The 14,124-nt window shown below is 41.9% G+C and overlaps 1 protein-coding gene across 5 annotated transcripts in view; it reads right to left on the minus strand.

The window, feature by feature from the left end:
- CPEB2 (cytoplasmic polyadenylation element binding protein 2) overlaps nt 1–13,732 on the minus strand; it is a 56,352-nt gene extending 42,620 nt beyond the window's left edge. For all 5 annotated transcript variants that reach the window (XM_067298216.1, XM_067298217.1, XM_067298215.1 and 2 more), the window contains exons 1-2: nt 11,958–13,732; nt 9,060–9,338 (exon numbers count right to left, since the gene is read on the minus strand). In XM_067298216.1, the coding sequence (XP_067154317.1) occupies nt 9,060–9,338; nt 11,958–13,394 (1,716 nt within the window). In that variant the 5' untranslated portion in view covers nt 13,395–13,732. The remainder of the gene's footprint in view (nt 1–9,059; nt 9,339–11,957) is intronic.
- Nucleotides 13,733–14,124: the final 392 nt, after the last annotated feature.

Below are 14,124 nucleotides of genomic sequence, written 5' to 3' on the forward strand. Positions count from 1 at the left end.
AAAAAGAGTAGCAGCTTCCTATGGAATAAACAATGTTTATTACATTTTTTTATTGCAAGCCTTTAAATAACGTGGATGATTAAAAAAAAAAAAAAAAAAAAGGCACCTAGGTTTCTCTTGTCTCCTGCCATGTCCCAGATCAAGTGCTGTAGAAGCTGAGTTAGCTGATCTTCAACCTGGTTTGAGCGCCAACAACAAGACTCCAATACTAGCGTAGTTCACAGCAACCTGTTTTGGGACTACTTTCTTTTCATTCAGTTCTGTAGCTGTCCTGAGGAGCAGCAGAATGAAACTGAAGTGACTCTAATCAGCTTCCATGCCCTCGTAGGTTTGCTTCTCAACAGCACCTATGAGCAGAACCTACTTGCCATATCAAATTTGCTTTCTATAAAAGGTGTGAGCAATGGCAAAGCTGGATCTGTTATCTACAGACTGTGAAAGACAATTGTCCCTTAGCATTCAGAATTTATCTCATCATAATTTTTAATGAAGTCTTAAATTCTGCTGAAGTCAGTACCTGGTGGGTAGTAATCTCTCTCTGCAAAAAACAATGCTGAGTAAACTGAAGATGCAATACTTTGCTACCTCTTCAGCTGATGGGGAAAAGAACTAGTATTGGTGAAAACTGGGCAAACTAGAGTTAACCGTGTATGTGACACCTGATCTTTGTTACACAGACTCATTCAGTTAGAGTTTCTTATTTATACTTTTAGCATTGCTACAGACATATATACTGAGATAACAAATGAACCTCTTGTACAGAAAAGAGTCATTAGTGTAGTCTTAACTTTGCTCTGGAGAATACAAGAGGCTTGTAAGAAAGGACTACATAACAGAAAACCCCTAGTTCTGGCTCGCTTGGTCACAGATCTTCTGGGGAAATGCAAAAGTAAACCATATAACATATGCTTGTGATTCCTTTGTAAGCTGCGCCACTGACTAACATAGTGCAATACTCATAACTTCACCCTTACATCATTCCATTTTGCAAGCTTTGTGCTCCTGACCAGAAAGATCTTGTGCTGCTGGAAGGAGAAGAAATGAACTTTTCCCATCCTCTTCTTTACGCTTAGCAGTTCATTTCTATAAAGCTGAAAAAAGTGCTGCTTCTTTGAACTGTATTACTTTGTTTCTGGCAGTGAAAAGACATAACAGCCATGCACTGTACAATATAAAAATGCTGAGAATACACTAAAACAAAGCAGGATTTAAATAAATAAGGGAATTGTATTCTGCTATCCCACCACCCAAATTTACACTCTCCACTCATGAGCTTGAGTAACATCTAAATAATCAGTGCTTCAAACTTTTAAAATCTATTCCAGTTCACACTGAACTATCAACAACATAATGAACTAAACATAATGAACTACATAAAGCAAAGTTATCTGAAATTTAACAAAATTCTCAAAAGGAGCAAGTGGTTCTTTGGGTAGAAGGTTCAGTTTTAAACCTTTGTGCAAGTAGGCCTTCTAATGCTAAAGCATTGCTCTGTGCTCCCCCAATATGTACATAGTATCTTTAAAGAGCACAGGTATCGTCCATGCAAACACAAACCTTGCCCTTCAAAGCAGAACTTGAAAATACTTCAATAATGTAGGTCACATGAACAAAGGTTTTCTAGAAAAAGTTCTTTGAAGGAAAAAACCCACAATGCTTTAAAAGGGGACAGTTCTATTGCAGCATGCTCAACTCAAGTAACTTACATTGTCTTTTTTCCCCCCTCATCTTTGGGACAAGCATGAGAAGTACTACCACTGAACATGATGGTTTTAGATGATTTTCCATGCACATGGAAATAATGCTATTTCCAAGTTGTTTTGGATATCCAAAAACTGCTCGAGTTTGTCAAACTTTCTGAAATAATGAGACTAAAGACAATCAGTACTACAAAGAGACTGATACATCATGTATAGTAACTCTTGTATCATCCTGACTCCAGAAAGCCTCTTTTGTCAAGGGTAAATTCTTGTAAAATGTTTTGCATTTCCCTCAGCTCTGTGGCTCATCAATCCTCTGTTAAGAATCACAAAAACTGTGGCTGTCTTGGAAGGTCAATTTCTCAGTGGAGTGTCACAACATAATGTTAAAGTTTCTCCCAGAGCTGATAAAGTCAACTTCTCCCAAGCACTACATATTCTTCTATTAATTTTTCATTTCTTTTTAACTGTAGAAATGTTTGAATCCTGCTTGGCCTACCTTTCCAGTGCCAGAAGCACATCTGTATTAATATATCGCTGAAAGCAAAAGGAGCTTTTTCTTTCTTTCTACAGATTCAGGGGTATATGACTTTGTTATAAATCATCAGCACAACTTAAAGTTAAGGCTATGTAAGAAAGCTTAAAGAAAAGAGGTAGTTATGTCTGTATTTTTACAAATATACAATATAGGGGAAGCATCAAGTATCCCAGCTATAGGATTCAGTTAGTGCTAGAAGGCCTTTTTGACAACCTCATACAAATTATACTTAGTATAATTTAGAAGACTTACTCCCCCACACATCTAAATTACGTAGACCGAATGGGAGAAGGGGCAACTTTCTCTGAAGAGCCAATCTCAGGACTAGATTGTTGGATAAATCATTATTCTTGGCTTAATGTATTTAGGATTTCTAAATATATCCACACAATTTATGCAAAGACTATCCTGTTTGCCCATTTGTAGAATCTCAACGCAGCCACTGCTCTTAAAGCTTTTGTATTATCACTTATGCATAAAGGAAATATATGGTTGGAAACTATTAAATGATAAATAGAATTTTGCTAATCTTTAACCACAAACCTTCAAAAATAGATGTTCATAGTTAAGCGGCTAAACACCTTTTAATCTTAGGCACATGCTTTAAAATACTAATCTTTAAAAATACTTGAGGTAAATCAGAATTTTAATATCTGTATTAAATTCAGTAAATACAAATATCTTTAAGACATGTTCCTTTACATGTCCCTTGATATTCTGAATAAATATACCATCATTTGATTCAAACATCAGCCAGTTTAGGAGTGGCAGTGGTGGTGGAAATGACTTATGGGCAAGTCATAATGCCTCTAGTCAGTTCAGAGTATGGTTTTTGCTGCCTGCCAGAAAGACTCTATAGCTGTGAACTTGTTGAATTGACAAAATCCTTTAAAAGCACAATTAAATAATTTTTTTTCATTACTTCCCAAGCTAAAATGTTAACAAATTGTTTTCTTCCCTCTTAAAAATGACCTGAATAGAAATGTGTTACAAGACTAGAATGTGACAGCTGATTTAACAATAAAGCAAAGTTTTCATAGCTTACAAAAAGTACCTGAATGCAGTATTCATTAACAGTGTTAGCAATAATAACCTAACAATAGGTACATTATATACTCTAAAACATCATCCTTGCTAGTATCTAAGCCTTAAGTCATTCTCATTTTAGTGAATGATGCTTTTTTATTTTAATTATAAGCACCTTGTTGAAACTGTAACTAGTGTCAATGAGAAACTTAATATTTATGACTTATTACAATTAAGGGCTATTAAAAAAAAACAAGGAGGAAGCCTTAAAGAGACACATGAAATTGCTTAGTTACTTCACATGGTGTCAGTAGTGATAACTATAAACGGTAATATCTGGTAAATAACTGAGGACAGTCATCCTGACAGCAAAAATGTTTTAAAGTTAAGATGACACAATCAGCTATGTAAGCTAGATAGATTCAGTCTAAAATGGACTTAGAACAGGTGCTGTGGCAAAAGCATGTCTACTTCCCAGCTATATATGCGTAAAAAAGAAAAGAAAAAACCCTTCCCAATAGCTTTTACTGCATCTATACTGGAGTACTTCGGCTCAAGAATATGCATTCATGAACTGGAGGCGAGCCAGAGACATTACAGAGATGATTAAAGGCTTGGCAGGACTGACTTAGGAGGCAAGTCTAGAAGGCCTATGTATGAATAGCTTGGACAACATAACTAAAAGAACGATAAATTAGACATTTGAAGGGGAAGTTGTTATTCAAGATCTTTTTTTTAACTCTTCATTCTCCACCCCAAAATTGAGAAGTATCTATACAGTCTTGAGTATGTAAAAGCAAGTTCATCAGGCCATAGAGTAAATGTGCTTTTGGATAAATCTTAAGTGAGAATGTATTCATTTTAACTTTAGAGAACAACTGCGCTTTTGGCAGCATGCGGTCAGACAATGCTACTTAGTGTATATAGTATTGCTCTACTAGCCTGGCTGCTAACTATTTTATTGAATTTTCTTCACTCTGATTCTGGCTTGTGTTTATAGAATAAGTAGCATATCCAAAGCAAATTTTAAGGTTAGGTGAGAATTCTTAGTTCAGAAAAAGTTATAAAAACATTTGTGTTGTAAGCCCAACAAACTTTCAGCCAATTCATTGCTTAATCATATTTAATCAGTCCCACATAATTAATCTACTGCATTAGACAACCTGGAGACACTGTTCTGCTGCAGGTATTGTATTAGTAAAATGAACTGGTAAAGTCTAGCTTATAACTCAGTGTTTGGGCAACTAAATAAATCTCAAGACTAAGAACACTTAGCAGCTAGATACTCCCAATGCCTTCAAGTTTAACACAAGCTGCCAAGCACTCAGCACTTCTGGAAAAAACAGGCCACCTATTTAGGTGTCTAAATATGGCATTAAGAACCTAATTTTAGCAACTTACTCTCCTTCCAGTACTGGCTGGTGTGTTTATCAGCTAGATTAGTCATTTAAAATATTTTAAGACACATTTATTAAACTGCATTCAAACTGGTATCTTGAGAATCCAAAATTCTCTGAATGGAAGTAACTTGTAACAACATGACAGCAGTTTAGATTAAATACTTTAAAACTAACACATGTTGTGAAGCAGAATTTTAAAACTCATGTTTCATTTTGGAAGTGTTTTATTTGGAAACTTTAGTGCATTTCAAAAATAAATAGAAAAATTTGCATTTATAAGAGATTGTACCTTCCTATACAAATCACCAGCTGGAGGGCTACGTTCCAATACAGAATAATAAAGCTCAGCTTTTAGGACCGCAGACATTGTGCGTACTGTTTGTTTGAACAAACAGGAAGGACAAATCAAGGTGAAAAACACCCGGACATGCAATGTATTTCCTGAACTCAAAAGAAACACAGAAACTAAATTCATATTTGTTTTAGTAGAATGCAGTGTGTTTTCACTAGCACGAAAATACAGTTAAACACTGCACTGTATTATTAATGTGTTACAGTAGCTTTTAATATACTAGTTCGCAAGATATTAAGAAGCATTAAACTTGCAATTAAAATTCAAACAGGTTTAGCAGGCACTGCAATTTAAAAATATATTAGAAATGGTTAATTATTTTCCTCATCCAAAGAATGTTAATGAAAAACCATGAATATATAAAACACTGACTTCCACACTTTATGTTTTGGTCATAGAAATGCCTGAAGCATGTTTTTTGGGATGAATGGAGAGATCTGTATCTGGGATTAGAAATATATTTTTATCTTTTCACTCCATGCTCATTTGTTTTAAAAAAAACAAAACTTTAGATCAGGGAATAAAAGAGAATAATATGCAGATTGTCTAACTTCTTCTAGTGTACAAAGCAATAATACTTCCTTAAATGAAGTACCTATAATGGTACAAACAGTGTGGCAGAACTAAAACTTGTAATTTTGTCTATGAAAGAGCTTTAATCAATACAGTTTGTCATCTTAAAGACCTAACAGGGGAAAAAAAGCCTCTTACAGATATTCACACAAGTAAAACTTGACTGTTGACTTGCCTTTGCTCCCATCTAAGTCAGTATTGCCATGATGTGCGTTTAACTTTTTTTTATTAAAAAAAAACAAAACTTGAGCTCTAGAAGAATCCTTTGACAGATGTCCATAACTGATAAAAGCAAAAGCAGCTTTACTGCAACTAATGTGGCCACTGTGAATGTAACTTCACAAGGGATATATTTCAGTTTTAACTGTGAAGAACAGAAAATCTGTTTTCATCCCTTCAAGTAATCCACATAATGACTTATTATGTTATCAGCAATGGCATTTATTGTCACTGGTATATTAGTTTAATACCAAGCAACATTACTTTCATCAAAATTAATGTCTGTTCTATATTGGGGACCAGCCTTCAATGCAAATACCAAGGATAAAGCAGCAAATGGATAGATAAGCTTTGAATTTGTGTATGATGCCTGTGTGTCTTATCTTGTTTGCATCAGGTACATGTTTTAGAGCACCTGGATGGGCAGATGATTGTGCTGAATGTCATTCAGGCTTTGCAAAAAATACATGATTTTCAAAAATGGTTAGCAGAGTATTAATGATCTACAGAAAGCTAGTCAATGAGGACACTGACTTTTCTATGTTGTTTTCATTTTCTAAGCTTGAGCTAGCTAAAGGTTGGAGGAGAAGTGCTTTGTCTCATCCTGTACAAAATGACTACTGCATTTAAAACAACAATTTGTGATCACGTGGAAAAGAATTCTGCAAGCCTGTGAATGATGCACTATGCGGTCAATAGGCATGCTAAGATGTGGTTGCTCTGTGAAAGCCTGAAAGAAAAAGGTAACTTCTACATACATGTAAATGCTTTCATGCAAGATTTTTAAACTGCACAAATTTAATGACTACTATTCTTGAATATCTTCTGGAATTGCTACTGTATCTTTAAGAACCCTCAATCTAAATACCTCAACCTTTTATGGAAGGAGAAAAGCACAAAATGAATTAACTAAATGGGTGTTTGACAGCATTGTAATTGCCAACACAAGTCCTGATGAAAAGAAGCATGAGCTCTAAACTCTATCTCAACTTCTTCATTATGACTTCTAAAATTTAGCAGTCATTACAAGGTATTAACTATATAATGATAGTATAGCAACTGAAAAATAAAAACACAAATTCAGGGTAGCAAAATAATTTATGGTAACATCTAGTGTTTCCACAGTAGCAATAGATAATACTGCAAGTCCTTAAATCAGAATATTTTTACTGTGTTCTGCACTTTGGCTTTATATATGCAAGTAAGATTTAAGCACAGATAGATCTACAATACAAATACAGCTAGACAAATAACTCTATTTAACTGGTTGCTCTGGTGCTCATGGACAAGACCAACAAAAAATAAAGTGTGTCCACCATTTCTCTATGACATTACTAAAAAAAATAAACCAAAATATTAGTGTAGTTTATTATAGAGTTGAATTTCAAAGATTTTTTTCTACCCTACTCTATATGATTTAATACTGAAGTAAGAATGATTTAGATTACTATATAGCTAGAATGAAAAAGATTTGGTTTAGATCTGAAAACAAATTCATCTACACTAGATGACCACTGTAAAAGCTTCTGAAAGTTTGAATAGTCATACTGACCTTTAAAGCATATTAAATGAGTTTATATATTCAAGATTTGTGCTTAGCTGGATATGAATTCTGATGTATACGTCACTGCGGTGTCAATGTATGATGGCATTAATATCTTTAACTCAGTTCCTTAGGCTAACATGTTTGTACTTTGCCTCAGTGTTTACTTTCAACTGTTCTTGGAGCCCTTTACTGAAAAGCATTAACTATTCGTAATCTTTTTTTTTAAATAGATCAAGTTGAATACGTAAAGAATGGCATCTTTTTTTCCCATCTTTTCACCCAAGCAAAAATTACTCAACAGTGATATTTCAGTTAGCAAGGCTACTTAATAGAAAAGGTCTTCACAGAATACGTGAATCCCTGTAACTTTTCAGGCCTGATGTATACACTTGCAGCAGAATTCAGGTACGTCTGAAATGACCATTAGCCTTATGAATATTGCAAGTATCAGAGCTCACCTGGATAGAGTTGATATATGGCCATTTGCGCCAAATGGAACCTCACTGACAAAATGGTAAGAAAAATAGTAAAAACAGTGGGAAAAACGGTCCCAGAGAGCACTTTTTGCTACTATTGTAGCTTTCTTGCCACAGCTGCTTTAGGATTAGCTTGCTAACTGATGCAAATACAGCTGTTCAGAGTCTATGACAACTATGACAAATCAAACTCTAGGTTACTTGGTGTTAAACCGAACCAAAGCAGCTATAACACCATATGTGGAGATAAAGAATCATTGTAATTACTTTCCCTCCATATTATCTTTTTTTAATTCTGTTGGAACGTAGCTCAGCGTGAGACAAAAAAGAAGCTGACATAGGAATAAGGAAGATTAAAGAATGTACAGAATTCACAGAATAATCTGCTATCAATTTTAAAATAAATCATTTCTAAAGTAAATTGTCTAGGATTTTTGGATTAAAAAAAAAGCCAAACCCATAAACTGGTAGAATGGCAACTGATTTTGGGATCCAAACCAAAAAGGTCTCTGCTACCAAGAAATGATATGGCTAAATAAATACAGGCCAGAGTAAAAAATATACCATTTTACCAATATGTTTCTGAGGTCAGAGTTAAGTGACTTGCCTAAAGTCACATATGAAGTCACTGGCAAAACTGAGGCGTTGAACCCAGATCTTAAGCTTTAAGCCACACTTCCTCCTGTTTAACATTTCTAAATTACAGGGATTCCAGCCAAAAAATAACATGCAAAAGCTGATAGAGGGAAGGGGGAGGAAAAAAATCTCACTAACATGCAAATGTCAGACTAGAATACTAATAAAAGACTAAGACAACAAAGATTCAGAGCTGTCTACAAAAGTTTGTAAGAAAACCTCTGTACAAGGACACGTGAACAACAAAATCCTGAGCTTAAAGGGATTTAGAAGCATATGCGTATTTTCCTAGGAAGTGGGGGAAAATACTTGATAGATTAAATGTATTTTGCTCCTCTACCACTGTGTCAGCTGCTAAGTTTCTATCTTTTTTGACAGTCGGTATTCTTCATTAACTACAAGAATTGTATGCTGCTGAATACGTTGAAAATGTCTGGGTTAGCTGCAATTTAGGATTAAAACTAATATAGAAATACACACTTTTCAAATGAAACAATGGGACAGTACTGACTGTTTAATGCTGCTTTAAAATGGATGAAGCCAAAATACTACGCAAGATTCTGTAAGAACACACCAGTTACATACATCCTTACCTGTAAGGGAAGGAGAGTATTACTGTTGTTGTCAGTTCGGAAAACATTATCTTCAATCCACGATTTTGGTGTCAGTGATGGAGTGGAGCGAGTAAATTTAGGAGGAGCTATGACATTACCAGAAAAGGGCTTCTTCAAAGGAGAGATCTGGTTCATAGTTCCTGGAATTCCCATGTTTCCAGTTCTGCGATGGTCTCTGCCATGCATTCCTCCCCAGGATATATTTCCTGTGCTCCAGCCGCTACTCTGATTGCTCCAGGGTGACTGCTTCAGAAGAGGCTAAAAAGAAAGATTCATTTACATTATTTTCAAAATACTTGAAATTTTTTTCTACTTAAAAAATACCAGGAAATCAATGCTCAGATTTCTTTAAACTAGATTTTGCTAATAATGTATGAATTTATTACTTAATCAAGGAAGAAAACTGAATACAGAATCATTAAAAAAACTCCACTCCCCCACACACTCCAAAAAAGCAATACTTGTGCAAGCAATTTAAAGCTTCATCATTTTAGTAGTAAGTTGGATTTTTTTTTTAAAAGTATGCTGTAAAACAATTCTACAGTTAAAAACTGTTACAGAAGGGCTGAGGCCATTTAATCAAACTGATACAATACTTCATTATGTAGTCAGGTCGCTGGAAAAATAACACAGGATTTTCAAGGAGACTGGTCACTGGGTTTTTTTGTAATTAGAAGGACAGAATGGTGAGCAGAAATATAGAAAATTAAACTTCAGATGCCAGATTTTTCCCCGACAGTATTTTGAGTATCACTGTCTCAGTATTACCACATAAGAACAAAAAAACCCAAACCGATTATTGCAAAGAGAATCTGTTTGAAGAAATTGTCTTAATATTTTCACATTGTAATGCATTATTCTGGAGCTAATGCTCAAATATTTCTGAAGTTATGAACAGGGCTATCTGCAGAAATCTTCAGGGGTGGAGTCAGTTCTTTTGTTGTTGTTGGAGGATTTTTTTCCTATTTAGAAAGAGTATGAAGTATTTCTGTATCTAACAAGCTCACTATTACTACGTTCCTCAATCTGAAAATGTAAGCTCTCTGTAGAGTGAAGATTTTACAGAATTAAGAGTTTTTATTCCTACAACACAACTTGTACTAAAAAAGTGACCTATAGTGGTTGTCATACTACCAAGAGGTGGACCCACTGAGCCTGGCTGACAGCAAAAAACAATATTTGTCTTTGGTGTTCTAAAACCTGACTGTTCTTAGAAAGGCTTTTTCCTCAAACATACAAATGGGGTGTGTGGAGGATGTTCTAAATTCAGTTCTACTGTAAAGGCAAAACAATATATCTCAAAGCTCAGCTGCAAGCAACCCTCAGCTTGTAATTTTAATAACTTAAAAATTTAAAGCATGTCAATATGCTATGCATAAGATAAAACAGAACTCTGAAAACAGAAAGATAAAAATATAACCCCTCCACCAAAGCAAACAAACAGAAAACCCACTGTAGCCATTTTTGGTCAAGTAATTGGGCAAACATCCCGTTCTATATAATTATAGATAATTATGTTGTAAAACTTGAATACTTTGGTTGGAATTTTGGGAGAGGCAGGCATTCTATTGTGAAACAAACCTTAGAGATAATGCCAAATGTTAACAAGCCTTTAATATTGCTAGCTATGCTGTCATGGCACTGTTTAAGTTTACCTACAACTCGTAACTGAGAGAAAATTCCTGTACACCTCAGTGCTAGAGAATTGCCTTGGAATTTGTTTGAAGAGTGTATGAGATGTTAAGGACAACTAGCTCCTTCCTAACTATGCATCTACATCAGTTATTGAACAAGTACGCTTACTAGATTCCAATTTTGAAATTATCAAAATAACTGCTTTATAAAAATGCAGCTCTGGTGATTAAAAATGACAAGATTTCCTACTAGAATGAAACAAAAATTACGATGAGGCCTACATGATTTAGGCCTTTCTGAGCCGACAATCAGAGCAAGATGTGGCTGTAATGCACTAGTATGTATTAACATGGATCTGCTTTTCTCTCGTTTCTTGCAATCGATATTTTGGTTCCAGGAAGGAAAATAAACTTCCACCTAACATGAGTCTGCTATACGACTTTATTAAAATCAGTGCCGGAACGAGGGTAGCCTGAAACACGGTATTGTCTTTGGGTGCAAACGCAAGCAGTCCCGACCCAAACCCCCGAAAGGACTAGAACGCTGACAGGTTTCGCACCCGAAGCCACGGTCGCTTTAAGCTACGTCCGCGCACAGCTGAACGCTCTCGCGGTTCCCGGCCGGGCTCGGGGCCGAGCGCGGCTCGAGCGCGGCTCAAGCGCGGACGGGCGGGCGGGTGGCGGCGCGCAGACGGGCGCAGCGCTGCGGCGCATTGTTCCACGGAACATCGCGTTCCCTGTACGCTGCCGGCGGGGGGGGGGAGGGATATTTTCACGCTGACACTCCTTTCTCGTACGAAAAGGAGTATTTTTCCGCTCTCCCAGGAGAGGAAGCCCTCTTCCCGCAAGCCTTCCCCATCCCGCGAGAGGAAGGACGCCTGCGGGCAGCTGCCGCCCGCAACGCCGCGCCCGGTGCCCGGTGCGGCGGGGCCGGCTCGCTGCCGGCAGCTTCCCGCCGACCTGGCGGCGGCGGCGGCGCAGGGCGGGGGCAGGTGGCGGCCGCCGCGGGGCCGCCGGCAGCGGGGCCAGCTCCGCCGGGCCGCGCCGCGCCGGCCGCGCCCTGCCCTGCCGCCGCCCGCTGTCACGGCCGCGCGGCCTCCCCCGGCGCCGGCGGCCGAGGGAACCGTCTCCCCGCGCCGGCCCCCCTCCCCTCCCGCCCCCTCGAGCGCCGCGGTGCCTCTGCCCCGGGGCTCTCCGCGCAGCCCCCGGCCGGGGACGCGCTCGCCCCGCCGCCGCCCTGTACCTGGTGGTGGTTGTAGGAGTTTCTCTGCTGCAGGAAGGCGGCCGCCGCCGCCGCCGCCTGGTGTTGGTGCTGGAGCTGGGGGCTCACAGGGGATCTCCGGTTCTGCTGCTGCTGCTGCTGCTGCTGCTGCTGAGGTAAATTCATCTGCGGCGGCGGCGGGGGCGCGGCGGCCGAGAAGGGGCTGCTGAAGGGCCCGGCGCAGGGGTTGTGAGGAGACACCGGCGAGAAGCTCTGGAAGAAAGCGGGGTTGATCGATGACGGGATCCCCGGGTAGAAGCTGGTCTCGGACTCCGGGCTGGGGGGCGGCATCGCGCTGATCTGCCCGCCGCCGCTGGAGACCGGAGGTTGCTGCGTCTGCTGCGGAGGCGGCGACGAGGTCTGCACCGACCAGGGGGTGCCGAAGCCGGGCAGCGGCGGAGGAGGAGGGGAAGCCGCCGAGGAGGAGCCGCCCCCGCTCTGGTGATGGGGGCTGGGGATCTCCGGGCTCTGCAGGCTGCTGAAGCCAGAGCCGAGCCCGCCGGGCAGGAGGGTCCCGGGGCTGCCCAGCAAGTGGCTGTTCGAGGGGGACTCCATGGGGGGCAGCGTGCCTTTCGCCTGCAGATGAGGAGGAGACGGAGGCGGATTCACGCAGGCGGCGGCGGCCACCCCCACATTGGGGTCCGGGGACGCCGCTACCCCCGGGCAGGAAGGGGCGAGCCGCTCCGATCCGCCCCGCTCCGCGGCGCCCGGCTGCTCGGCGGGGCTGCGGGGCTGGTGGTGCGGGTAGTCCCCTGTCGGCGACGGCTCCGGGGGGTGACCGCCGAGGAGCTGGAGCTGCTGCTGTTGCCTGTGCTCCTGCTGCTGGTACTTGTCAGTGGGGTGGCTGAACTGCTGCTGCTGCTGCTGCGGGGGGTGGTGATGATAGTCTGGGGGGTGGTGGTTATTCAGGGGGTGGCTGCTGCCGAGCTGGGCTGGGCTGCTGAGCTGCTGCTGCTTAAACTCTTTCCTCTTCTGGCTCAGCTGAGGAGGCGGCGGCTGTTGCTGCTGCTGCTGTGGTTGCTGCTTGTTTAAATCCTGGTGGGGGCTGAGACTGGGTTTAAAGTCAGAGGAGGGGTGGCCGAGAGGGGGGTGTCCTGATGCGGGGCTGCTGCCCAGCCTCTCGCTGCCTGGCTGCTGCTGTGTCACCCCCAGGAGCAGCTCATCCTGCATGTTTTGATGATGCGCAGCAGCGGCCGCCGACAGGAACAGGGAGGGCGGCGGCGACGCACCGGACACGCCGCCGCTGCCGGAGGAACCGGTTACAGTGGGCGAGAAGGGGCAGGAGGAGGAATGAGAGGCGGCGGCCGCTGCCAGGCAGGGGAAGGACCAGGCGTAGCCAGCGCCTCCTGCCCCCAACGGCGGGTCGGGGCTGCGGCCGGCGGCCGCTGTCTCTGGGAGCTCGCGTCTGTAATCCCCCATTAAATAGAGGGGGGCTCCCCTGACACTGACAGTGCCTCGGCCGAGGGGCCAGTTCCCCACCCTCCTGCGCTGAGGAGACAAAGATAATTAGCCTGCCGTGGGGGGTTAGACACCCGCCTATCGTAAACCACTCTACAAGCCGGAAAAAAAGCCGCCTTCTAGAATAAAGCCCTCTTCCTTGCCATCATCTCCGCTACACTGGTTAAAAAATCGAAGCCTTTTGGTAATAAATAATCCTCTTGTCATCAGTTTGTTTTTTTTCTAATCGTTATTTAACAACCTCACCCGGTAGGGCAGGCCTTCCTATCTAGCAGTCGCACCTACAGTAATCCGCTATATCATCATAAATATCCTCGCATAGGTCATGTCTCCCCTTGGCAGCTCCCCCGTGTTAACGCCTGCGCCCGATCCCCCCCCGCTCGCTACACAACAACGTGAGGGGAAGGCAGGGCGTTTCCAGGCTGGGCACCGAGCGGGGAGGCAGGCAGGCTGTCAGCGCCCCATGCTACCGGCGCCCCGCTCCCCGCCGCCAGCCTCCACGCTCCCCTCACCCTCGGCCGCCTCCCCACCCCCAATACCGGCTCGGCGCCGGCTGCAACCCCCTTTAAGAACGCCGGAATGTTCGTCACGGCTACATCACAATCCCCGCCCCCTGCCCGGCCAGCCGACCTTGGTAATAAGCCGCCGGGCCCGGCCCCCTCATGAATAATGCGTGTCCCCGAGCCCCGCC

Source organism: Apteryx mantelli, chromosome 5 (assembly GCF_036417845.1).
Source record: "Apteryx mantelli isolate bAptMan1 chromosome 5, bAptMan1.hap1, whole genome shotgun sequence".
Lineage (NCBI taxonomy): Eukaryota > Metazoa > Chordata > Aves > Apterygiformes > Apterygidae > Apteryx > Apteryx mantelli.